General features: G+C 44.4%; 1 protein-coding gene across 1 annotated transcript in view; it reads right to left on the bottom strand.

The window, feature by feature from the left end:
- LMNTD1 (lamin tail domain containing 1) overlaps positions 1-25360 on the bottom strand; it is a 242410-nt gene that overhangs the window by 112946 nt on the left and 104104 nt on the right. The window contains exon 3 of the mRNA XM_038741112.1: positions 12509-12610. Coding sequence (XP_038597040.1) covers positions 12509-12610 — 102 coding nt within the window. The remainder of the gene's footprint in view (positions 1-12508; positions 12611-25360) is intronic.

The following is a 25360-nucleotide window of genomic DNA, read 5'->3' as shown; positions in this document are numbered from 1 at the left end:
GAGATACAGACCTTAATATGTTTTTTAAGCATTTCAGTAATTCCACAATAAAAAATGACTCCCCAAAGTCCAAAATGCTGTGCTCTAAAGGTTACAGAAAAAAACGGTTGTGAAGCTATTATCAGTGGATAGGATGATTATTGTTGTTGTTATAATAATAATAATAATAATAATGGTATTATTACAAAATAAAATAAATAGAATAGTAAATATGTAAAGTAAAATAAATAAGAGTAATAAATATGTACAAACATATATACAGGGGCTGTGGGGAGGGGAAGGAGGTGAGGCGGGAGGGATTCAGTCATTCATTCATTCAATCGTATTTATTGAGCGCTGGAAAGTAGTTTGGGTAAGGAGACCAAATTATGCCTGAAGACTTCAGAAAATCATTGTGGGTCGCATGATCATCATCATCATCATCAATCGTATTTATTGAGCGCTTACTGTGTGCAGAGCACTGTACTAAGCACTTGGGAAGTACAAGTTGGCAACATATAAAGACAGTCCCTACCCAACAGTGGGCTCACAGTCTAAAAGGGGGAGACAGAGAACAAAACCAAACATACTAACAAAATAAAATAAATAGAATAGATAGGTACAAGTAAGACAAATAAATAAATAGAGTAATAAATATGTACAAACATATATACATATATACAGGTGCTGTGGGGAAGGGAAGGAGGTAAGATGAAGGGGATGAAGAGGGGGACGAGGGGGAGAGGAAGGAAGGGGCTCAATCTGGGAAGGCCTCCTGGAGGAGGTGAGCTCTCAGTAGGGCCTTGAAGGGAGGAAGAGAGCTAGCTCGGCGGATGGGCAGAGGGAGGGCATTCCAGGCCCAGGGGATGACGTGGGCTGGGGGTCGATGGCCAGACAGGTGAGAACGAGGTACGGTGAGGAGATTAGCGGCGGAGGAGCGGAGGGTGCGGGCTGGGCTGGAGAAGGACAGAAGGGAGGTGAGGTAGGAGCGGGCGAGGTGATGGATGGACAGCCTTGAAGCCCAGGGTGAGGAGTTTCTGCCTGATGCGCAGATCGGAGGTCTCTGTTGATGAACAGGATAGAGGAAAAGCAGTGTGGCTCAGTGGAAAGAGCCTGGGCTTTGGAGTCAGAGGTCATGGGTTCAAATCCTGGCTCTGCCAATTGTCAGCTGTGTGACTTTGGGCAAGTCACTTCACTTTCTCATCTGTGAAAAGGGGATGAAGACTGTGAGCCCCCTGTGGGACTACCTGATCACCTTGTAACCTCCCCAGAGCTTAGAACAGTGCTTTGCACATAGTAAGCGCTTAATAAATGCCATGATTATTATTATTATTATTTGAGGGGAAACAGCATGGCCTAGTGGATTGAGCCCGGGCCTGGAAGTCTTGACTCATGGGAGTCATGAGTTCTAATCCCAGCTCTATCTCATGTCTGCTGTGTGAACTTGGGCAAATCACTTTGCTTCTCTGTGCCTCAGTTACCTCATCAGTAAAATGGGGATTAAGACTGTGAGTCCTAAGTGGGACAGGGACTGTGTCCAACCCAATTACCTTGTATCTATCCCAGCTCTCAGTACAGTGCCTGAATTATAGTAAGCGCTTAACAAATACCACAGTTATTATTACTTCAATTTTCTGTGCCTCATTTCTCTAATCTGCATAATGGGGATTAATACTCCTCCTACTAATAATAATAATATTACCGTGTCTAGAGATGGAGCATGTGTCTAAGTTAATTTACTTCCATGAGGTTCCCTTGGGGATACATTTGCTCCATAACATTATTTATGCAGAGAAGCAGCATGGCTGAGTGGAAAGTGCATGGGCTTGTGTGCCAGAGGACATGGGTTCAAATCCTGGCTCCACCACTTATCTGCTGGGTGGCCTTGGGCAAGCCACTTAACTTCTCTAGGCCTCAGTCACCTCAACTGTAAAATGGGAATTAAAAGCGTGAACCCCACATGGGACAAGTTGATTACCTCATATCTATCCCAATGCCTAGAACAGTGCTTGGCACATAGTAAGCGCTTAACAAATATCATTATTATTTACTGTTATTATATGAAAGGATTATTACAAAGTACCACTATCCTCCACACTCCTGGTGGGCAGAGAATTGTGTTTACCTATTCTTTTGTTGTACTATTCCAAGCACTAAATACAGTGCTCTGCATACAGTAAGTGCTCAATAAATGCCATTGATTGAGTGTATGGATGGTGGAGGGTGGGGGGGGGACAATAGTCAACACTTAGAACAGTGCTTTGCACATAGTAAGTGCTTAAAAAATGCCATCTTCTTTTTTAGGGGGAGTGGGGGCGAGCGTAGGCATAAGCAGCAGTCTTATGTCTAGGTGCTGAGAGGTAGATTGGGAGTCATCCTCACAGTCCCCTATTCAGTTGGATTTATTGAGCACTTACTATGTGCAGAGCACTGTACTGCATTATTTCTATTAATGTCTGTCTTCCCCTCTAGCCTGTAAGCTCACTGTGGGCAGGGAATGTGCCTGTTTATTGTTCTATTGGATTCTCCCAAGCGCTTAGTACAGTGTTCGGCACACAGAAAGGGCTCAATAAATGACTGACTACTAAGCGCTTGGAAGAATACAATCTAACTATACAACAGGCAGATTACCTGCCCACAAGTTTACAGTCTAGAGGGAGAGACATGGTGCTAAACGTTTCTCTGTGGATGGAGGATAGAGCAAGAAGAATAGGGGACCCAGAATAGAGTCTTTCAGAAGACCTCCACAAAGGGATGAGAGAGAAAGAAAGGAGAGAAAGAAAGAGACAGAGAAAGAGAGAGAGGATGGATGGGGGAGAGAGGTGGGAAGAGAGAGAGGGAGAAAGGGGAAGGGGCAGAGGGAGGGAGTCAGTCAATCATATTTATTGAGCGCTTACTGTGTGCAGAGCACACTGTACTAAGCACTTGGGAGAATACAGTCCAACAATAAACAGACACATTCCTTACCTACAAGGAGCTTACAATCTAGAGGGAGAGAGGGAGGAAGGGAGAGGAGGGGAGAGGAAGGGAGAGAAGGGGAGAGGGAGGGAGAGGAAGAGAAAGAGAGAGGAGGGGGAGAGAGAGGGAGAGAAGAAAGAGGGAGAAAGAGGGAGAGGGAGAGAGTGAAAGGGGAAGAGGAGAGAGAGAAATGAGAATGAGGAGGAGAATTCAATTTTTAAGGATTATCCAGTTCTCCTCTTAGGCCTGGTCCCAGCTAATTGGAGAAATCGAGAAGCCTGGCTCCCCTCTCCTCACCAGGCAGCCCACCCATCCTTCTTCTACTGCACTGTCAACCGTTTCTGGAGAGACGGAAAGAAAAGAGTCAAGAGAGCCAGCCGCACAAGTGGAACCGTCTGACAAGTGCTATTCTGAGCAACCAACTGACATTTCTCCAGCACTGGATATGCCAGCTGAAAAACAACCTGCAGCAATACGCCTCAGGAGAGGAGGAGGGAAAACAGAAACAGCACTTCAAGATAGCCTTCCTGTTCTTTCAGTTTCCCTTATCCACTACTCTCTCTCCCTCTTAGATTGGTACCCAGCAGAATCTGATTTTTCTCTAATCTACCCCAACCCTTCAGACAGTTTCTGGGCCCCAAGGGAGTCAGAGGGCATAGGTGCTAATTCCAGCTCTGCCACTTGCCTGCTGTGTGAGATTGGGAGAGTCACTTCACCTCTCTGTGCCTCAGTTACCTCATCTGTAAAATGGAGATTGAGACTGTAAACTCCATGTGGGACAACCTCATTATCTTGAATCTACCCCAGTGCTTAGAACAGTGCTTGGCACTTAGTAAGCACTTAACAAATACCACTATTATTATTATTATTGTTATTATTGTTATTAGCAATAACCAGAATAATAATCAGTGGTATTTATTAAGAACTTCTATGTGCAGAACACTGTACTAAGCACCTGGGAGAGTACAGTACAGCAGAACTAGCATCATGTTCCCTGCTCATAACGAGCTTATATATTGTTTACTATAGTCCTACAGAAAACTGGAATAAACTCCAATCAATCTTTCTTAGTATCAAAAGAAGTAATTGTTTTGGGAAGGGAAAGTGCTTACCAACTCTGTTGTATTATACTCTCTGAAGGGTTTAGTACAGTGCTCTGCACACAGTAAGCATTCAGCAAGAACAACAATAATAATAATGGTATTTGTTAAGGACTTACTATGTGCTTCTCTTATAAGCAGTGGGGTAGATACAAGGTAATCAGGTTGTCCCACATGAGGCCCACAGTCTTAATCCCCATTTTACAGATGAGGTGACTGAGGTTCAGAGAAGTTAAGTGACTTGCCCAAGGTCACACAGCAGAAAAATAATGGAGCTGGGTTCAGAACCCACAGTCTCTGACTCTGAAGCCCATGCTCTTACCACTAGGTCATACTGCTTCTCTAATATGACTGGTTGATCAATATAATTGGAAGCAGCATGGCTCAGTGGAAAGAGTACAGGCTTGGGAGTCAGAGGTCATGGTTTCTAATCCTGAATCTGCCACTTGTCTGCTGTATGACTTTGGGTAAGTCACTTAACTTCTCTGTGCCTCAGTTACCTCATCTGTAAAATGGAGATTAATCAATCAATCAATCAATCGTATTTATTGAGCGCTTACTATGTGCAGAGCACTGTACTAAGCGCTTGGGAAGTACAAATTGGCATCACATAGAGACAGTCCCTACCCAACAGTGGGCTCACAGTCTAAAAGGGGGAGACAGAGAACAGAACCAAACATACCAACAAAATAAAATAAAATTAAGACTGTGTGAATCTTAAAATAAGATTAAGACTGTGCGCCCCACGTGGGACAACGTGATCACCTTGTATCCCCCCCAGCTCTTAGAACAGTACTTTGCACATAGTAAGCGCTTAACAAATGCCATCATTATTATTATTATTTTTAGTATAGGACTGGTTGATTGATTGAAGAAGTGGACAGTACCATCAGAGGAGTGAATGATTCTGGTACCATTTTTTCAGAGAGATCATTGAGTATACTTAGCTTGGGAGATGCTCATTCATTCATTCATTCATTTAATTGTATTTATTGAGCGCTTACTGCGTGCAGAGCACTGTACTAAGCTCTTGGGAAGTACAAGTTGGGAAGACGATTCATACCACCTGGAGGGTTGCGGCCTCAGAAAACTGGCCAGAGTAATCAAACCTTCCTAATTTTAATTTATATTGATAAATTGTTGTTGTTGTCGTATGCTGTCGAGTCGTGTCCAAAACATAGCGACGCCACGGACCCATCTCTCCCAGAACACCCCACCTCCATCTGCAATCGTTCTGGTACTGGATCCTTAGAGTTTTCTTGGTAAAAATCTGGAAGCGGTTTACCATAGCCTCATTCCACACAGTAAACTTGAATCTCTGCCATCGACTCTGTCCCGTGCTGCTCCTGCCCAGCATGAGTGAGTTTTGACTTGTAGTAGATGGCCTGCCCCTCATTAGCCACTGGCCAAGCTAGAAATGGAATGGGTAGGCCTCTGCTTGACTCTTCCTCCCGTAGCTGAGCCTGAAAACTCTCCAGGTGTGACCTTGAGAGGAAACTGATAAATTATGGAAATCCTAATGAGAATTGTCAGCTTCATTAGAGTGCTTCATTTCCAGACTTTCTATTTCAAATTGGGACTGGAATGTCAAAACCCATATGAATCCTTTTTTTCAGTAGCACTCAATAAATATTGCCAATTGAGTTATTCATTCATTCATTCAATCGTAGTTCTTGAGCGCTTACTGTGTGCAGAGCACTGTACTAAGCACTTGGGAAGTACAAGTCAGCAACATATAGAGACGGTCCCTACCCAACAACGTTGTTGGGGTGGGGGACTTTTCAGGAGTGCCTGTTTTTACGACATTGCCAGCATAGTTTTTTTATGGTATTTCATTCAGTCGTATTTATTGAGCGCTTCACTGTGTGCAGAGCACTGTACTAAACACTTAGAAAGTACAATTCAACAATAAAGAAAGACAATCACTGCCCATGCCAGGCTTACAGTCGAGAAGGGGGTGACAGACATCAAAACAAGTAAACTGACAACAAGAGCATCAATATAAATAAATAGAATTAGACATATATATCTATATATATCAGAACAAGTAAAACAGGCTTTAATATAAAAAAAATAGAATTATAGATGTATGCATATATGCATAAGTGCTGTGGGGCGGAGAGGGGGGGAAGAGTAGAGGAAGTGAGTCGAGGTGACACGAAAGGGAAGGGGAGCTGTGATAAGGGGGGCTAAGTTTGGGAAGGCCTCTTGAAGGAGGTGAGCATTCAGTAGGGCTTTGAAGGGGGGAAGCGTGCTAGTTTAGCAGATCAATCAATCAATCAATCATATTTATTGAGTGCTTACTGTGTGCAGAGCACTGTACTAAGCACTTGGGAAGTACAAGTTGGCAATATATAGAGACAGTCCCTACCCAACAGTGGGCTCACAGTCTAAAAGGGGGAGACAGAGAACAGAACCAAACATACTAACAAAATAAAATAAATAGAATAGATATGTACAGGTAAAATAAATAAATAGAGTAACATGTACAAACATATATACATATATACAGGTGCTGTGGGGAAGGGAAGGAGGTAAGATGGGGGGATGGACAGGGGGACGAGGAGGAGAGGAAGGAAGGGGCTCAGTCTGGGAAGGCCTCCTGGAGGAGGTGAGCTCTCAGTAGGGCCTTGAAAGGAAGATGTGAGAAGGGAGGGTATTCCAGGCCAGAGGTAGGATGTGGGCCAGGGGTGGACGGCGAGACAGGAGAGAACGAAGCCCAGTGAGGAGGTTAGCGGCACCAGAAGATCAGAGTGTGTGGGCTGGGATGGAGAAGGAGAGAAGGGAGGTGAAGAAAGCAGGGGCAAGGTGATGGCTTTGAAGCCAATAGTGAGGAGTTTTTGTTTGATATTTGTTTGGTATCTGCTAAGAGCTTACTATGTGTCAGACACTGTACTAAGTGCTGGGGTACATACAACACAATCAGGTTGGACACAATCCATAGCCCAAATGGGATTCACAGTCTTAGTTTCCATTTTACATTCATTCATTCATTCAATCATATTTATTGAGCACTTACTGTGTGCAGAGCACTGTACTAAGCGCTTGGGAAGTACAAGTTGGCAACATCTAGAGACGGTCCCTACCCAACAATCAATCAATCTATCGTATTTATTGAGTGCTTACTGTGTGCAGAGCACTGTACTAAGCGCTTGAGAAGTACAAGTCAGCAACACATAGAGACAGTCCCTACCCAACAGCGGGCTCACAGTCTAGAAGGGGGAGACAGAGAACAAAACAAAACATATTAACAGAATAAAATAAATAGAATAAATATGTACAAGTAAAATAAATCGAGTAATAAATATGCACAAACATATATACATATATACAGGTGCTGTGGGGAAGGGAAGGAGGTAAGGCGGGGGGATGGAGAGGGGGAGGAGGGGGAGAGGAAGGAGGGGGCTCAGTCTGGGAAGGCTGAGATGAGGGAACTGAGGCACAGAAAAGTGAAATCACTTGCCCAAGGTCACACAGCAGACAAGTGACAGAGCCAGGATTAGAAACCTGGTCCAACTGACTCTCAGGCCTGTGCTCTATTCACTAAACCATGCTGCTCCTCTTGTATCTTGTGGCATTTGCTCAGTAGCAAACGTTTCTTGGAAGTTTTGTTTTGTAGTAGTAACTTCTATCCACCCCAATGCTTAGAACAGTGCTTGGCACCTAGTAAGTACTTAACAAGTACCATAATTATTAATATTATTCGTATAGTAGAGGAGCAGTATGGCCTAATGGATAGAGTTGATAGAGCACCGATCTGGGAGTCAGAAGGATGTGGGTTCTAATCTAAGAGCTCACCAAATATCACAATCATTATTATTAGTAGTGGTATAAGAATATTTACTGAGCACTGACTGGGTGTTTGGAAGAGTGCAAAATGAAAAAGAAACATAATCAATGTCCACAGGGAGCTTTCGTTTTCATCGGGAGACGGACGGAAGACTATTGACAAATGGAGTCATCAGGATGAATAATTGAATGTGCAAGTGAATAAACAAACATGGAAATAGAAGTTTTGAGGCTAGTGGGTTTCTAAGACTTGGTAGGTTTCAAGGTATCCATCACAAGCTCTGTTCTTTATGTGTGTCTTCTGGTCAGGGAACGTGTTTACCAACTCTGTTTTTCTGTCCTCTCCCAAACACTTAATCCAGTGCTTTCATGTATTCATTCATTCAATCGTATTTATTGAGCACTTACCGTGTGCAGACCACTGTACTAAGCACTTGGAAAGTACAGTTCGGCAACAGAGACAATCCCTACCCAACAATGGGCTCAGTGCTTTGCAATACAGTAAGCACTCAATAAATACCACAGAATAAATACCAGTGTGTCTTGGTCCAAAATAAACCTTACATTTCGTGTTCACACTCTCTGGACTTTGGAAAAAAATAATGTTGGTATTTGTTAAGCACTTTCTATGTGCCCAGCACTGGGGTAAATACAGGTAATCAGGTTGTCCCACGTGAGGCTTACAGTCTTCATCTTCATTTTACAGATGAGGGAACTGAGACCCAGAGAAGTGAAGTGATTTGCCCAAAGTCACACAGCTGACAAGTGGCAGAGCCGGGATTAGAACCTACGACCTCTGACTCCCAAGCCCGGGCTCTTTCCACTAAGCCTCGCTGCTTCTCTGGAAAATAATTCAATGTTCCCTACTGTTTTCCAGTAGGGAGACACACTGTAAGTTGAAGTGGGTTTTCGTAAGTGTGATGGTTTATTTTAATAGTAATAATGATAACTCTGGTATTTGTAAACACTTACTATGTGCAAGAGACTGTACTAAGTGCTGGGGTGGACACAAGCAAATTGGGTTGGACACATTCTCTGTCCCATGTGGGGTTCCCAGTCTCAATTAAGCACTTTTTATGTTCCAACCTCTATGGTGAAGGCAAGATGATCAGACTGGATACAGTCTCTGTCCCATTTGGGGCTCACAATCTATGCAGGAGGGAGAACAGGTGAAGAGAAGCAGCATGGCATAGTAGATGAAGAGGACAAGCTTTGGAGTCAGAAGACATGGGTTCTATTCCTGGCTCTGACATTTGTCTGCTGTGTGACCATGGTCAAGCCACTTAACTTCTCTATGCCTCAGTTACCTCATCTGCAAAATGAGGCTGAAGACTGTGAGGCCCACATGGGGCAACCTGATTACCTTGTATCTATCCCAGCGCTTAGAACAGTGCTTGGCACATAGTAAGTGCTTAACAAATACCATCATCATTATTATTATTTATTATTATTATTAACAGGTATTTTATCCCCATTTTCCCATTTTTCAGGTTAGAAAATTTAGTCTTGGAGAGGGAAAATTTAGTTTAGTTTAGTTTATAGTATTTGTTAAGCTCTTACTAGGTTCCAGGCACTGTACTTAGCACTGGGGTAGATACAGGCTAATCAGGTTGGACAAAATCTCTGACCCACAAGGAGCTCATCGTCTTAATCTTCATTTTACAGATGGGGTAACTGTGACCCAGAGAGGTGAAGTGACTTGCCCAAGGTCACACAGCAGACAAGAGGAGGAGCCAGGACTGGAACCCAGATCATTCCGACTTCCAAGCCCGTGTTCTATCCACTACGCAACACTACTTCATTCAGTGATTTGTCCGAGATCCCACAGCAGGCAAGGGACTAGAAGTGAAGTCTTTGAGAAGCAGCTTGGCCTAGTGGAGAGAGAATGGGCCTCGGAGTCAGAGGACTCGGATTCTAATACCGACTCCGCCACTTTTTTTTTGATGGCATTTATTAAGTGCTTACTATGTGCAAAGCACTATTCTAAGTGCTGGAGAGGTTACAAGGTAATCAGGTTGTCCCACATGGAGCTCACAGTCTTAATCCCCATTGTACAGATGAGGTAACTGAGGCCTTGAGAAGTTAAGTGACTTGCCCAAAGGCACCCAGCTGACAATTGGCAGAGCCAGGATTTGAACCCATGACCTCTGACTCCAAAGCCTGTGCTCTTTCCACTGAGCCACACTGCTTCTCTTCTCACTTTCCCACTGGGGTGATGTTGGGCAAGGCGTTTAACTTCTCTGTGCCTCAGTTTCTCCATCTGTAAAATGGAGATTAAATAGCTGTTCTCTCTCCCCCTTAGACTGTGAGTCACCTGTAGGATGGGAATTATCCTATATCTACTCCAGAGCTTAGTACAGTGCTCTTTAATCCTTCAATCAATCAATCATATTTATTTAGCACTTACTGTGTGCAAAACACTGTACTACTTGGGAGAGTACAATAGAAACAGCATGGCTCAGTGGAAAGAGCACAGGCTTGGGAATCAGATGGCATGGATTCAAATCCTGGCTCTGCCGCTTGTCAGCTGTGTGACTTTGGGAAAGTCACTTCACTTCTCTGTGCCTCAGTTACCACATCTGGAAAATGGGGAATAAGATTGTGAGCCCCTCATGGGACAACCTGATCACCTTGTATACTCCCCAGTACTTAGAACAGTCCTTTGCACATAGTAAGCGCTTAATACCAAAATTATGAAAATTATTATTATAGAACAATATATCAGAACATTCACTGCCCACAATGAGCTTATGGCCTAGAGGAGGACACTGACATTAATATAAATAAGTAAATTATGGGTACGGGTATGTGCTGGAGTGTTAGGGAGTGGTCAGTAAAGGAGTGTGTTGGGGTGACATAGAAGGGAGAGGGAGAAGAGGAAAGGGGGGCTTAATCAGGGAAGGCCTCTTGAAGGTGATGTGCTTTCAATACGGCTTTGAAATGGGGGAGAGTCACTGTCTGTTGGATACGTGGGGGGAAGGCACTCCAGGCCAGAGGGAGGACGTGGGGGAGAGGTCGATGGAGAGATAGACGAGATGGAGACCCAGTGAGTAGTTTGGCATTAGAGGAACAAAATATATGGGCTGGATTGCAGTAGGAGGGTAGTTACATAATAAGCACTTCAGTGCCATAGTTGTTATTATCATTATAATGATAATAATTATTATTCCCAGTCTCATGCATTTCCACTTAGACCTCGCTGTTTTTCAGTAGTCCCGTCCCAAAAGAATTGGAAGAAAATACATCATCCTGATCACCAAGGCAGCAGTGGCTCTGAAACCAAATCATTCTGAGTTGAAGAGGACACTGTTCCAACCAAGCCCGTGATAGGCCTTGATTCCCTTCCTTCCCTCTGCTTTGAAAAGGAGAAATTCGAAGTTCCGACCATCCAGAGAGCAGCCCAAGAAAGAGGGATTTTTCCACAGTCCTAAATGTGAGCACCGTTAAGGGAAACGCGACTGCCTTTATGCGCCTTATAGAAGGCCCATATCCTCCAAGAGGTCTTTCCTAAGCCCTCCTTTCCTCTTTTCCCTCTCTCTTCTGCGTCACCCTTACTCACCCCCGACCCAGTCCCCACAGCACTTATGTCCATATCCTTCATTTATTCATTTTTATTACCGTCTGTCTCCCCCTCTAGTCAGTAAGCTCGTTGTGGGCAGGGAATGTGTATTATATTGTTGGGTTGTCCTCTCTCAAGTGCTTAGTACAGTGCTGTGCACACAGAAAGAACTCAGTAAATACGATCGATTGAGGAAACTGAGACACAGAAAAGTGAAGTGACTTGCCCAAGGTCACACAGCAGACAAGTGGCGTAGCAGGATTAGAACCCAGGTCTTCCGACTCCTAGGCCCAGACACTTTCCACTAGGCCATGCTGCTACCTAACTGTTGCTCTTCATCTGCTGTTGGTCCCTCACCCACATCCTCCTTCTGACTTGGAATTTCTTCCCCCTTCATATCAGACCAGACCATTCTCTCTCCATCTCCAAAACCCTCCAAAAATCACACCTCCTCCAAGAGTCCTTCCCTGACTAACACCTTATTTCCCCACCCCAACTGCCCTGTCTTCTGCATCATCTATGCATTTGGGGCTGTACTCCATAAGTGCTTTGATACCCCACCCCTAGTCTCACAGGTTTTGTACTTGTATTCGTATTGATGTCTGTCTCCCCCTACTAATAAAAATAATAATAATGATGGCATTTATTAAGCGCTTACTATGTGCAAAGCACTGTTCTAAGCGCTGGGAAGGTTACAAGGTGATCAGGTTGTCCCTCGGGGGGCTCACAGTCTTAATCCCCATTTTACAGATGAGGTAACTAAGGCACAGAAAAGTTAAGTGACTTGCCCAAAGTCACACAGCTGACAATTGGCAGAGCGAAGGTTTGAACCCATGACCTCTGACTCCTCTTTCCACTGAGCCACGCTGCTTCTCTTACACAATGTGAGCCCGGTGTGGGCAGGGATTGTCTCTCTTTACTGCTGTATTGTACTTCCCAAGAGCTTAGTCCAGTGCTCTGCACACAGTAAGTGCTCAATAAATACGATTGAATGAATGAATGAATGCTAGACAATTAAACCCGGGATCGTTTTTGACGAAAAGTAACTCTCTGGCCACCTCAGATGAAGGTTTTCTTGCTAGTGGCTTTGGCAGGCAATAAGAGGAAAACCCGAGAGACTGACCTGCAGTCTGGCTTCTAGGATCCACATGTTCTTCTCTCTCTTCACGTGTTCCGCCTCCAGCTTTTCAACCAGAGCGCTCTTATCAGCCTCTTCGGAGATAAACTGCACAAGGAAAGGGCAGGTTATTTGCAAGATGGGGGGAAATGGCTTGGACAAAGAGGATGAAAAGGAGTAATTCGCTTCTTTAATCATAGAACAGCCTCCCTGTCCATCGTCCTGGGCAAGGCTGGAGGAAAAGGAGAACTTCTATCTGCTAAAAAGGCATGACAGAGGGCAGGGAGTGTGTCTGTGGATGGCATTCATTTGATCCATTGATCGGTGGTATTTATTGAGTGCTTTCAGTGGGCAGAGCACTGGGCGAAGCGCTTGGGAGAGGACGATACAATCGGGATGGTAGACATGATTCCTGCCCTCAGGCTTACGAGCTAGTGGGGGAGACAGGCATTAAAATCATACGACACAGAGGAAATGGCAGAGTGTAAGTCAGTCAGTCAGTCGTAGTTATTCATTCTTTCATTTAATCATATTTATTGAGCACTTACTGTGCAGGGTACTGTACTAAGTGCTTGGGAGAGTAAAGTAGAAAAATAGAGAATATTGAGAACAACAGAGAAGCAGCGTGGCTTAGTGGCAAGAGCACGGGCTTAGGAATCAGAGATCACGGGTTCCAATCCCAGCTCCGCCACTTGCCAGCTGTGTGACTTTGGGCAAGTCATTTCTCTGTGCTACTGTAAAATGGGGATTAAGACTGTGAGCCCCACATGAGACAACCTGATTATCTTTTATAATAATAATGGTATTTGTTAAGCACTTACTATGTGCAAAGCACTGTTCTAAGCGCTGGGGGGGTACAAGGTGATCAGGTTGTCCCACGGGGGGCTCACAGTCTTCATCCCCATTTTACAGATGAGGTAACTGAGGAACAGAGAAGTTAAGTGGCTTGCCCAATGTCACACAGCAGACATGTGGTGGAGCCGGGGTTTGAACCCATGACCTCTAACTCCCAAGCCTGGGCTCTTTCCACTGAGCCATGCTGCTTCTCTGTATCTACCCCAGTGCTTAGAACAGTGCTTGGCACATAGTAAGCGCTTAACAAAATACCATCATTATGATTAATAAAACAGACACACTCTCCGCCTGCAACAAGTTCGCAGTCTAGAGGGGGAGACAGACATTAATATAAATAAATGAAATTACCGCTATGGACATAAGTGGTGTGGGGCTGCAAGGGGTGATGAATAAAGGGAGCAAGTCAAGATGACCCAGAAGGGAGTGGGGGACGCTAGTAGACAAAAGGAGTGGTTTAGTGGAGAGAGCACAGGCTTGGGAGCCAGAAGGACCTGAGTTCTAATTCTGGCTCTGCCACATGTCTGCTGTGTGACCTTGGGCAAGTCACTTTATTTTTCTGGGACTCTGTTACCTCAGCTGTAAAATGGGAATTAAGGGTGAAAGCCTCACAAGGGACAGGGACTATGTCCCTCCTGATTAACTTGTCTCTACCCCAGTGTTCAGTACAGTGCTTGGCACACAGTAAGTGCTTAACAAGCATCATAATTATTATTATTATTATGAGAAATGGAAAGGAGGACTTAGTCAAGAAAGGCCACTTGGAGAAGATATGCCTTCAATAAGGCTTTGAAGAGGGGGAGAGGAATTGTCTGTTGGATATGAGGAAGGAGGGCATTCCAGGCCAGAGGCAAGACGTGGGCCAGGGGTCGGCTGCGAGATAGACGAGATGGAGGTACAGTGAGAAGGTTGGCGTTAGGGAAGCGTGCTGGCCGGGTTGTAGTAGAAGAGTGGCGAGGTAAGGTAGGAGGGGGTAGGTGATTGCCTGCTTCAAAGCCGGTGGGGCAAAGAGGTTCTGTTTAATGCAGAGGTAGATGGGAAATGGCTGGAAGTTCTTAAGGAGTGGGAAAACATGGACTGAACACTTCTGTAGAAAAATGATCTGAGCAGCAGAGTGAAGTATGGACCGGAGTGGGGAGAGACAGGAGGCTGGGAGGTCAGCAAGAAGATTGATACAATAATAAAGGCGGGGTAGGATAAGTGCTTGGATTAAAGCGGTAACAGTTTGGATGGAGAAGAAAGGGCAGATTTTAGCGATATTGTGAAGGTCGAACTGAGAGGATTTAGTGTGGACTGAATATGTGGTTTGAATGTGGTTTGAACTCAACATGTCCAAGACTGAGCTCCTTATCTTCCCTCCCAAACCCTGTCCTCTCCCTGACTTTCCCATCACTGTTGACAGCACTACCATCCTTCCCGTCTCACAAGCCCACAACCTTGGTGTCATCCTTGACGTGGCTCTCTCATTCACCCCCCTCAACCAGTCTTTCACCAAAACCTGCCAGTTTCACTGTCACAACATCGCCAAGATCCACCCTTTCCTCTCCATCCAAACCACTACCTTGCCGATTCCATCTCTCATCCTATCCCGACTGGATTACTGCATTGGCCTCCTCTCTGATCTCCCTTCCTTCTGTCTCTCCCCACTTCAGTCTATACTTCACTCTGCTGTCCGGATTATCTTTCTACAGATATGCTCCGGGCATGTCACTCCCCTCCTCAAAAATCTCCAGTGGCTGCCTGTCAACCTACGAATCAAGCAAAAACTCCTCACTCTTGGCTTCAAGGCTGTCCATCCCCTCACCCCCTCCTACCTCACCTCCCTTCTCTCCTTCTCCAGCCCTGCCTGCACCCTCCACTCCTCTGCCACCACTAACCGCCTCACTGGGCCTGTTCTCACCTGTCCCACTGTCGACCCCTGGCCCATGTCCTACCTCTGGCCTGGAACACCCTCCCTCCACACATCCACTAAACTAGCTCTCTTCCTCCCTTCAAAGCCCTACTGAGAGCTCACCTCCTCCAGGAGGCCTCCCCAGACTAAGCCCCCCTTTTTTTCTCTCCCCCTCACCTCCTCATCGCTCCCCTCCCTCCCTCTACCCTACCCCCCTCCCCACCCCACAGCACTTCTGTATATTTGTACATATTTATTACTCTATTTTATTAATGATGCATATATAGCTCAAATTCTGTTTGTTCTGATGGTATTGACACCTGTCTACTTGTTTTGTGTAGTTGTCTGTCTCCTCCTTCTACACTGTGACACCGTTGTTGGATAGGGACCGTCTCTATATGTTGCCGATTTGTACTTCCAGTACGTTCTCTGCACACAGTAAATGCTTAATATATAGGATTGAATGAATGAATGAGTGAATGAATGAATGAGAGAGAGGAATCAAGGATAATGCCAAGGTTATGAGATTGTGAGACAGGAAGGATGGTGGTGCTGTCTACAGTGATGGGAAAGCCAGAAAAAGGACAGGACAGGAAGGACGGGACCTGTGTCTGATGGGATTATTTTACATCTACCCCAGGGTTTAGTACACTTCCACGCCCATGTGAGACTGTGTCCAACCGGATTAACTTGTATCTACCCCAGTGCTTAGAACAGTGCCTGACAGTAAGCACTTAACAAGCACCATAATAATAATTATCATTATTATTTTGAGAAGGGGAAAGGAGGGCTTAACAAATACCACAATTATTATTATTATTATTATTATATCACTACAAATATTATTACTATATCTTTCCTTCCTTTTTCCTCTCCCTTTTCATATCATTTTTTTTTCTTCCTTCACTTACTGGTGTCCCAGTCTGATCTGGCTAGTTACTAATATTACACAGTTTCTTTCCTTCCACAACACTTACTACAGTGCTTGGCACCTAGTAAGAACCGAATAAGTACAATTTGTACCCTTTTTACAAAGGGCAATGTGTCTACAACACATTTAAATGAGACACATATTTATTCTGACATACACTCCTTTCTAACCGACTGAATTTCTCAGTAATCTTTGGTACTTGCTAAGCACTTACTAGGTTCCAAGCACTGTACTAAGTCTTGGGGTAATAATAGTTATGGTATTTGTTAAACACTTAACTATGTGCCGGGCATTGTACTAAGCCCTGAAAATGATGGTATTTGTTAAACGCTTACTATGTGCCAAATACTGTTCTAAGTACTGGGGTACATAGAAGGTAATCAGGTTGTCCCACAAGGGGCTCACAGTCTTAATCTCCATTTTACAGATGAGGTAACTGAGACATGGAGAAGTTACAATAAGGGCGGATAAAGCTCAGTGCCTGTCTCAAATAGGGATCACAGGCCAACAAGTATTTGATTCCCATTTTGCAGATGAAGAGACTGAGGCCCAGAGAAGTGAAATGATCCCACAGCGGACAAGTGGGTGGAGTTGGGAATAGAACCCAGGTCCTCGGACCCTCAGGCCCGTGCTCTTTCTCCTGGGCCAAGCTGTTTCTCATATGGGCACAGGTGTCCGCTCATGTTTTCTCTCACTCTCTTCTTTCCTTCCCTCCCTATCTCTAAAAGAAAAAGTCACTTCTTTCTTTGTGTTCCCTCCTCTCATTTATATTCAATTATTGCTTTGACAGTCAGCAGAGAAGACCACAAGCAAGAATAATATCTTTATTTAGGGGTTTGGGAGGACCAAAACCCTCAAACACCAAAATCAATATGTATAATATAAAAGCCTAAATATATAATACGAATTTAACTGAAATCTGCCTCGGATGGAGTTGCAGGGAGAGAAAAGGAATGGTTCTACACTTTTAATTTGAAAGTGACGAGGTGTCCTTTGCCTTTGTCTGGCCAGCTCTGAGTCATAATAGAATCACTTCGAGAAGGGCTTAGTCAAAATATATAGCCTCGATAGAAACATGCAGAGAAAATATTTTAGAACTCGCAGAGCTGGGAGGCCAGCTAAAAAAATCATAACCTCAGAATAGCATTAACTGTGGAGGTTACAGTAAACTGTGTTTCACACAGGCACACATACATACGCACACACACACACACCCAAAATGTAGCATTTCTAAAGCATTTACATTGTGCTAAGCACTGGGTTGGATATAGATTGGGCCCAGTCCCTATTCCACTGTTGTTCCTGAGTGATCTTAACCCCTTCTCTAGATGAGGAACCAATGCCCAGAGAGGTTTCATAGATGAATAAATAAAATTAAATTAATAATTATGGTATTCTTTAAGCCCTTACAATGTGCCAGACACTGTTCTAAGTAGATACAGGCAAATCGGGTTGGACACAATCCCAGTCCCACGTGGGGCTCACCGTCTTCATCCCCATTTTATAGATGAGGTAACTGAGGCCCAGAGAAGTGAAGTGACTTGCCCAAGGCCACACAGCAGACAAGTGGTGGACCAGGATTAGAACCCGTGACCTTTGACTCCCCCATCCTATATCCGCTACGCCATGCTGCGGCTGTTCCAATTGATCAATCGTATTTTTTCAGCACCTATTTTATTCAGTCAGTGCATTGATAATAATAATAATAATAGTAATAATGGCATTTATTAAGCGCTTACTATGTCTAAAAGACCGTTCTAAGTGCTGAGAAGGTTAAAAGGTGATCAGGTTGTCCCACAGGGGGCTCACAATCTTAATCCCCATTTTACAGATGAGGGAACTGAGGCCCAGAGAAGTGAAGTGACTTGCCCAAAGTCACACAGCTGACAATTGGCGGAGCCGGGATTTGAACCCATGACCTCTGACTCCAAAGCCCGGGCTCTTTCCACTGAGCCACGCTGCTTCCCTTCTCTGTAAAATGGGGATAAAGACTGGGAGCCCCATGTGACATAGGAACTTTATCCAACCAGATTAGTTTTTTTTTAAGCGCTTAGTACTAAGCGCTTAGTACAGTGCTCTGCACACAGTAAGCACTCAATAAATACGATTGATGATTAGTTTGTATCCTCCTAGCTCTTAGTACAGTGCCTGGCACCTAGTAAACTCTTCGCAAATACCCATAAAAAATAGAAGCAGAGTGGCCTGTTAGATAGAGCCCAATCAATTAATCAATCAATCGTATTTATTGAGCGCTTACTGTGTGCAGAGCACTGTCCTAAGCGCTTGGGAAGTACAAATTGGCTACATATAGAGACGGTCCCTACCCAACAGTGGGCTCACAGTCTAAAAGACCAGCCCAGGCTGAGGAGTCAGAAGGACCTGGATTCTTGGCACAGGGGATAGAGCATGGACTGGGGAGATAGAAGATCATGAGTTCTAATCTCAGTTCTGCCACTCGTCTGCTGTGTGGATCTGGGTAAATCACTTCACTTCTCTGGACCTCAATTACCTCATCTGTAAAATGGGGATTGAGACTGAAAGCCCCACGTAGTACAAGCAACTGTGTCTAACCCGATTTGTCTTGTACAGTGCCTGGCACATAGTAAGCGCTTAACAAATACCATGATTATTACTATTATTATTACTATTATTAATCCCAGCTCTGCCGTTCGTCTGCTGTGTGACCACAGGCATGTCACGACACTTCTCTGGGCCTCAATTCCCTCATCTGGAAAATGCGGATTAAGACTTTGAGCCCTTTGTAGGAAATGGATTGCGCTTCTATGTATCCAGCTGTGTGTCCTTAGTACAGTGTCTGGCACATAGTAAATGCTTAAACCCATACCATACCATTAGAGAAGCAGCGTGGCTCAGTCGAAAGAGCATGGGCATGGGAGTCAGAGGTCATGGGTTCGAGTCCCAGCTCCGCCACATGTCTACTGTGTGACCTTGGGCAAGACACGTAACTTATTTGAGCCTCAGTTCCCTCATCTGTAAAAGGGGGATTAAGACTGTGAGCCCCACATGGGACAACCTCATCACTTTGTATCCCCCCAGTGCTTAGAACAGTGCTTTGCACAAAGTAGGCGCTTAACAAATGCCATCATCATCATACCATAAGAAAAAAAAAATCATGGTTGTGTCCCGCATCATCATCATCATCATCATCAATCGTATTTATTGAGCGCTTCCTGAAGTGTTTCCTCAGCAAGAGCTGCCCCTGGGGATTCTGGATAGCTTGGCACTTAGGGAAGAAGGTGGCCAATTTTCCTTGGCTCTGTGTAGACTCGTCCAGGGTTTTAGGATTTCGGGTCAACTAGATTATTGATTCATTTTAATAGAATAAAAGCGCTGAAGCATTAAATTGACCGAGGAAGCAAGAAAAACAAGATAAATAACAATTTGACCTTTACAGAAGTGATGTAGAGCAGAGCTCAAAATCCAGCTCTGGACTTGAGGCTTATCTTTAAGAGTCACTTCGTTTACTGGCTGGGTTGATTAGAGAGGGAGATAGTGTGGAAAAGCAATGTATTTCTCTTGGATTTTGCTGCAATCGTTTTTAGGGTAGCATTGTGGCCTAGTGAACTCAGGCCTGGGTTGCAGAACAACTGCATTCTAATCCCGACTCTGCCAGTTGCTTACTGTGTGACTTTGGGCAAGTCACTTCACTTCTCTGTGCCTCAGTTTCCTCATCGGTAAAATGGGGATCAGATGCCTGTTCTCTGTCCCCCTTAAATAGTGAACCCTATTTGGGACAAGGACTGAGTCAGCAGGTCCTGGGTCCTAATTCCAGCTCCACGACTTGTCTGCTCTGAGAGCCTGGGTGAGTCAATTCATTTCTCTAGACCTCAGTTACCTCCTCTGTAAAATGGGGATTGAGACTGTGAGCCCCACATGGGACAGGGACTGTGTTCAACCCAATTTGAGACTGTGTCCAACCCAATTTTCTTGTATCTAACTGAGCACTTAGTACAGTGCCTGGCACATAGTAAGCACTTAACAAATACCATAATTACTATTATTGTTATTATTATTATTGTTAATCATTATATAAATAAATGAAAGTTATGCTTCCTCCTGCATTCAAATTACAACATTAATTTAGGGATAATAGATATCATCATCATCATCATCATCACCATTAATGACATTTATTGAGCACTTACTCTGTGCAGAGCAGTGTACCAAGCCCTTGGGAGAGTACAATACAACAGAGTTAGTAGGCACATTCCCTCCCCACAGCGACCTTACAGTCTAGATGGGAAGACAGACATTCATATTAATGAATAAATTAAATTATGGATATGAAAATAAGTATACTGTTTATCATAGCATGTTAAAGTATAGATTTAATCAATCTTTGACATTTACTAAGTACCAACTGAAACCAAAACACCAAACTAAGTCAATCAATCGTGATTACTGAGCACTTACTGTGTGCAGAGCACTATACTAAGTGCTTGGGAGAGTACAATATAGCAGAGTTAGTAGACAAGTTCCCTGCCCACAGAGATCTTACAGTCTAGATGGGGAGACAGACATTCATACAGGTAAATAAATGCTGGATAAGTACCTAAGTACTGCAGGGCTGAGGGAGAGGTGAATAAAGGGTGCAAGCACTTAGTACAGTCCTCTGCACACAGTAAGTGCTCAATAAATACGATTGAATGAAATCCCGATGGAAGGGTGATGCAGAAGGGAGAGGGAGAAGAAGAAGTGAGGGCTTAGTCAGGGATGGGCTCTTAAGATGTGCCTTCAATAGGGCTTTGACGGTGGGGAAAGTCATTTGCTTGATGGCTATGAAGAGGGAGGGCGTTCTAGGACAGAGGCAGGACATGGGCGGAGGTCGGTGGCGAGATAAATGAGATGGAGGTACAGTGAGTAGGTTGGCATTAGAGTGAAGGGGGCAGACTGAGCTGTAGAAGGAAAGCGGCGATATGAGGTCGGAGAGGGCAAGGTGATTGACTGCTTTAAAGCTGACAGTGAGGAGTTTCTATTCTATGCAGAAGTGGATGGGCAACCACTGGAGTTCCTTGAGAATCCTCCTGTCTCTCCCTGCTTCAGTCTATACTTCACTCTGCTGCCCGGATTACCTCTGTACAGAAACACTCTGGGCATGTTACTCCCCTCCTCAAAAATCTCCAGGGGCTGCCTGTCAACCTATGAATCAAGCAAAAACTCCGCACTCTCGGCTTCAAGGCCCTCCATCACCTCGCCCCCTCCTACCTCACCTCCTTTCTCTCCTTCTCCAGCTCAGCCTGAACCTTCTGCTCTTCTGCCGCTAACATCCTCACTGGGCCTCGTTCTTGCCTGTCCTGCCATTGACCACCGGCCCACATCCTTCTCCTGGCCTGGAATACCCTCCCTCCACACATCTGCCAAGCTAGCTCTCTTCCTCCCTTCAAAGCCCTACTGAAAGCTCACCTCCTCCAGGAGGCCTTCCCAGACTGAGCCCCCTCTTCCCTCTCCTCCTCCCCATCCCCTCCACCCTACCTCCTTCCCCTCCCCACAGCACTTGCATATATTTGTACAGATTTATTACTTTATTTATTTTACTTGTACATATTTACTATTCTATTTGTTTTGTTAACGATGTGCATATAGCTATAATTCTATTTGTTCTGACGATTTTGACACCTGTCTACGTGTTTTGTTTTGTTGTCTGTCTCCCCCCTCTAGACTGTGAGCCCATTGTTGGGTAGGGACCGTCTCTATATGTTGCCAACTTGTGCTTCCCAAGCGCTTAGTAAAGTGCTCTGCGCACAGAAAGCACTCAATTAATATGACGGAATGAATGAATGAATGAATGGGGAAACTTGGACCTAATGTTTATGTAGAAAAATGATCTGGGCAGCAGAGTGAAATATGGACTGGAGTTGGGAGAAACAGGAGGCAGGGAGGTCAGTAAGGAGGTTGATACAGAAATCATGGCAGGATAGGATAAGTGCTTGGATTAACGTGGAAGCAGTTTGAATGGAGAGGAAAGGGTGAATCTTAGCGACAAGGTGAATGGTGAACTGACAAAATTTGGTGACAGATTGAATATGGGCGTTGAATGAAAGAGATGAGATGAGGATAACACCAAGGTTATGGGATTTTGAGGCAGAGAGGATGGTGCTGCTGTCTACAGTGACAGGAAAGTCGGGGGAGGACAGGATTTAGTAGGGGAAGATAAGGAGTTCTGTTTTGGTCATGTTAAGTTTGAGGTGTCATTTGGACATTCAAGTAGGAAATGCGAGACTGCAGAGAAGGAGCGAAGTAGGGACTGCAGACATAAATTTGGAAATCATCCACATAGAGATGGGAATTGAAGTCATGGAAGAGAATGAGTTCTCCAGGTGGAGTGGGATGGAGAAAAGAAAGGGATCCAGAACTGAACCTTGAGGAACTCTCACAGTTAGAGAGTGGGACTGTAAGCTGGTTGCAGGCAGGTAATAATAATAATAATAATATTGATGGCATTTATTAAGTGCTTACTATATGCAGGTAAGGTAATGTGTCTGTTACACTTTTATATTGTACTCTCCCAACGGGCAGTTAATGTGTCTGTTACGTACTCTCCCAAGAGCTTAGGGCAGTGCTCTGCACACAGTAAGTGCTCAATAAATATGATCTACTGACTGAGGCAGAGGACGAGGCCGCAAAAGAGCCTGAGTGCTCAATAAATACAATTAATTTATTGGCTGGTAGATTTAGAATGAGCTCCCAGAGAGCTACCACATCTGTTACCCGATCCATCCTCTTCAACTCCCATCCTGCTTTTTCCCGTTTGAATTTTTGCCTTCCCTAAGCCCACTGCTCCCCTATTCACCTTCCCTCCTGCTTCACCAACTTCTCAGCCTTTCCATTTTATCATCAATCCCCGGAGGACCTACGACCAACTCTGTTATATCCTTTAAAGTGCTCTTCCTCAGAGTTTAGCACAGTGCTCTTCACATACTTGATGCTCAAGAAGTGAAAGAATGAAGAGTGACCTTTCACCCATCCTACCCTGACTGGATTACTGAATCACCCACCAAGCTAGCTCTCTTCCTCCCTTCAAAGCCCTACTGAGAGCTCGCCTCCTCCTGGGGGTCTTCCCAGACTGAGCCCCCCTTTCCCTGTCCTCCTCCCCATCCCCCCCCACCCTACCTCCTTCCCCTCCCCACAGCACCTGTATATTTGTTTGTACAGATTCATTTCTCTATTTTACTTGTACATATTTACTATTCTATTTATTTTGTTAATGATGTGCATCTAGCTTTATTTCTATTTATTCTGATGACTTGACACCTGTCCACATGTTTTGTTTTGTTGTCTGTCTCCCCCTTCTAGACTGTGAGCCCGTTGTTGGGTAGGGACTGTCTCTATATGTTGCCAACTTGTACTTCCCAAGCACTTAGTATGGTGCTCTGCACACAGTAAGTGCTCAATAAATATGATTGAATGAATGAATGAATCTCCAGTGGTTGCCTATCCACCCCCATTTCAAACAAAAACTCCCCACTATTGGCTTTAAAGCTCTCCATCACCTTGCCCCTTCTTACCTCATCTCCCTTCTCTCCTTCTACATCCCAGCCCACACACTCCTCTCCTCTGCCGCCAACTTCCCCACTGGGCCTCCCTCTCACCTGTCTCGCTGCCAACCCCTGTCCCACGCCCTACTTCTGGTCTGGAACGCCCTCAAATCTCCCAGACAATCACTCTTCCCCTCTTCAAATGCCTACTGAAGTTGCACCTCCTCCCAGAGGCCTTCCCAGACTAAGCTCCCTTTTCCTCAGCTCCCCCTCCCTTCTGTGTCACTTCAACTCTCTCCCTTAGCTCTTCTCCTCCTCCCCCATGCCCCACAGCACTTAAGTATATATATGTATATATCTATACTGTTGTTGGGTAGGGACCATCCCTATATTTTGCCAATTTGTACTTCCCAATCACTTAGTACAGTGTTCTGCACACAGTAAGCGCTCAATAAATACGATTGAATGAATGAATGAATCTACAATTCTATTTATATTGATGTCTGTTTACTAGTTTTGATGTCTGCCTCCCCCCTCTAGACTGTAAGCCCGTTGTGGGCAGGGATTGTCTCTATTCCTGTATTCTACTTTTCAAGTGCGTAGCACAGTGCTCTGCACACAGTAAGTGCTCAATAAATACGATTAAATGAATGAATGAATGAATGAATGAGCACCTCTCCACAGAGGCATCAGATCGGGTCCAAAATTCCAACAATCCCTCTTCAGGAAAAACTGAAATGAGAATATATTCCTTAAGCGTTAAATCTTCCGGATCCCACACCTCCGATTTCTCTTTTATTTTATTTTTAAATCCTCTGACTGAAATATCTGTGTATTGAACTCATGCCTGCGAGGCTCTGAGTCTATTACAAGGGTAATAAAATCTTATGAGGTACAGAAACTATTCAACATGGATTGTTTTGAAATCCAAAAGGCCCCTGAGCAAAATTATATTCCTTCACCACATGGCAGGTTTAGGATAGATATAACCGTTTGAAAAAAGTTTTTCCACTCTGTCAAACATCCAACACAGAATTTAGTAATGATGAATTGGGAAGGATTGGAGACTTGGGTTTTTAACATTGGCTAGTTGCAACAGCCAAATATCCCCAGCCTGGGGGTCCTTTCTAAAGATCACCTTCTTCTTTGGCTTTACCAATGAGATGGATGTTTTTAGCCCACTGAGATGGTGATTCATAGGAGAAGATGGCCCACTTCAAAAGAAACTGAGATTATCATTGCACAGCACAGATGTCACTCATTAAGCAACCAGGAGAGAGGTTTCTCTAGAAAGTGGTAATAATACTAGTAATAAAAATGATACAAATGATAATAATGATATTTGTTAAGCGCTTACTAGGTTTCAGATGCTGTACTAAGCGCTGGGCACATACAAGATCATCATGTCTGACACAGTCCCTTTTGCATATAACAATAAAAATAATAATGATAATGGTATTTGTTAAGTGCTTACTATGTGTCAAGCTAATCAGGCTGGGCACAGTCCCTGTCCTACATGTGGCTCACAGTCCTAATCCCCATTTTACAGATGAGGTAACTGAGGCACAGAGAAGTGAAGTGACTTGCCCAAGATTCATTCATTCATTCAATCATATTTATTGAGCACTTACTGTGTGCAATGCATGATACTAAGCGCTTGGGAAGTACAAGTCAGCAACATATAGAAA

Source organism: Tachyglossus aculeatus, chromosome 2 (assembly GCF_015852505.1).
Source record: "Tachyglossus aculeatus isolate mTacAcu1 chromosome 2, mTacAcu1.pri, whole genome shotgun sequence".
NCBI lineage: Eukaryota > Metazoa > Chordata > Mammalia > Monotremata > Tachyglossidae > Tachyglossus > Tachyglossus aculeatus.
The sequence above is the reverse complement of the archived record's forward strand: the minus strand, read 5'-3'. Positions and strand labels throughout refer to the sequence as shown.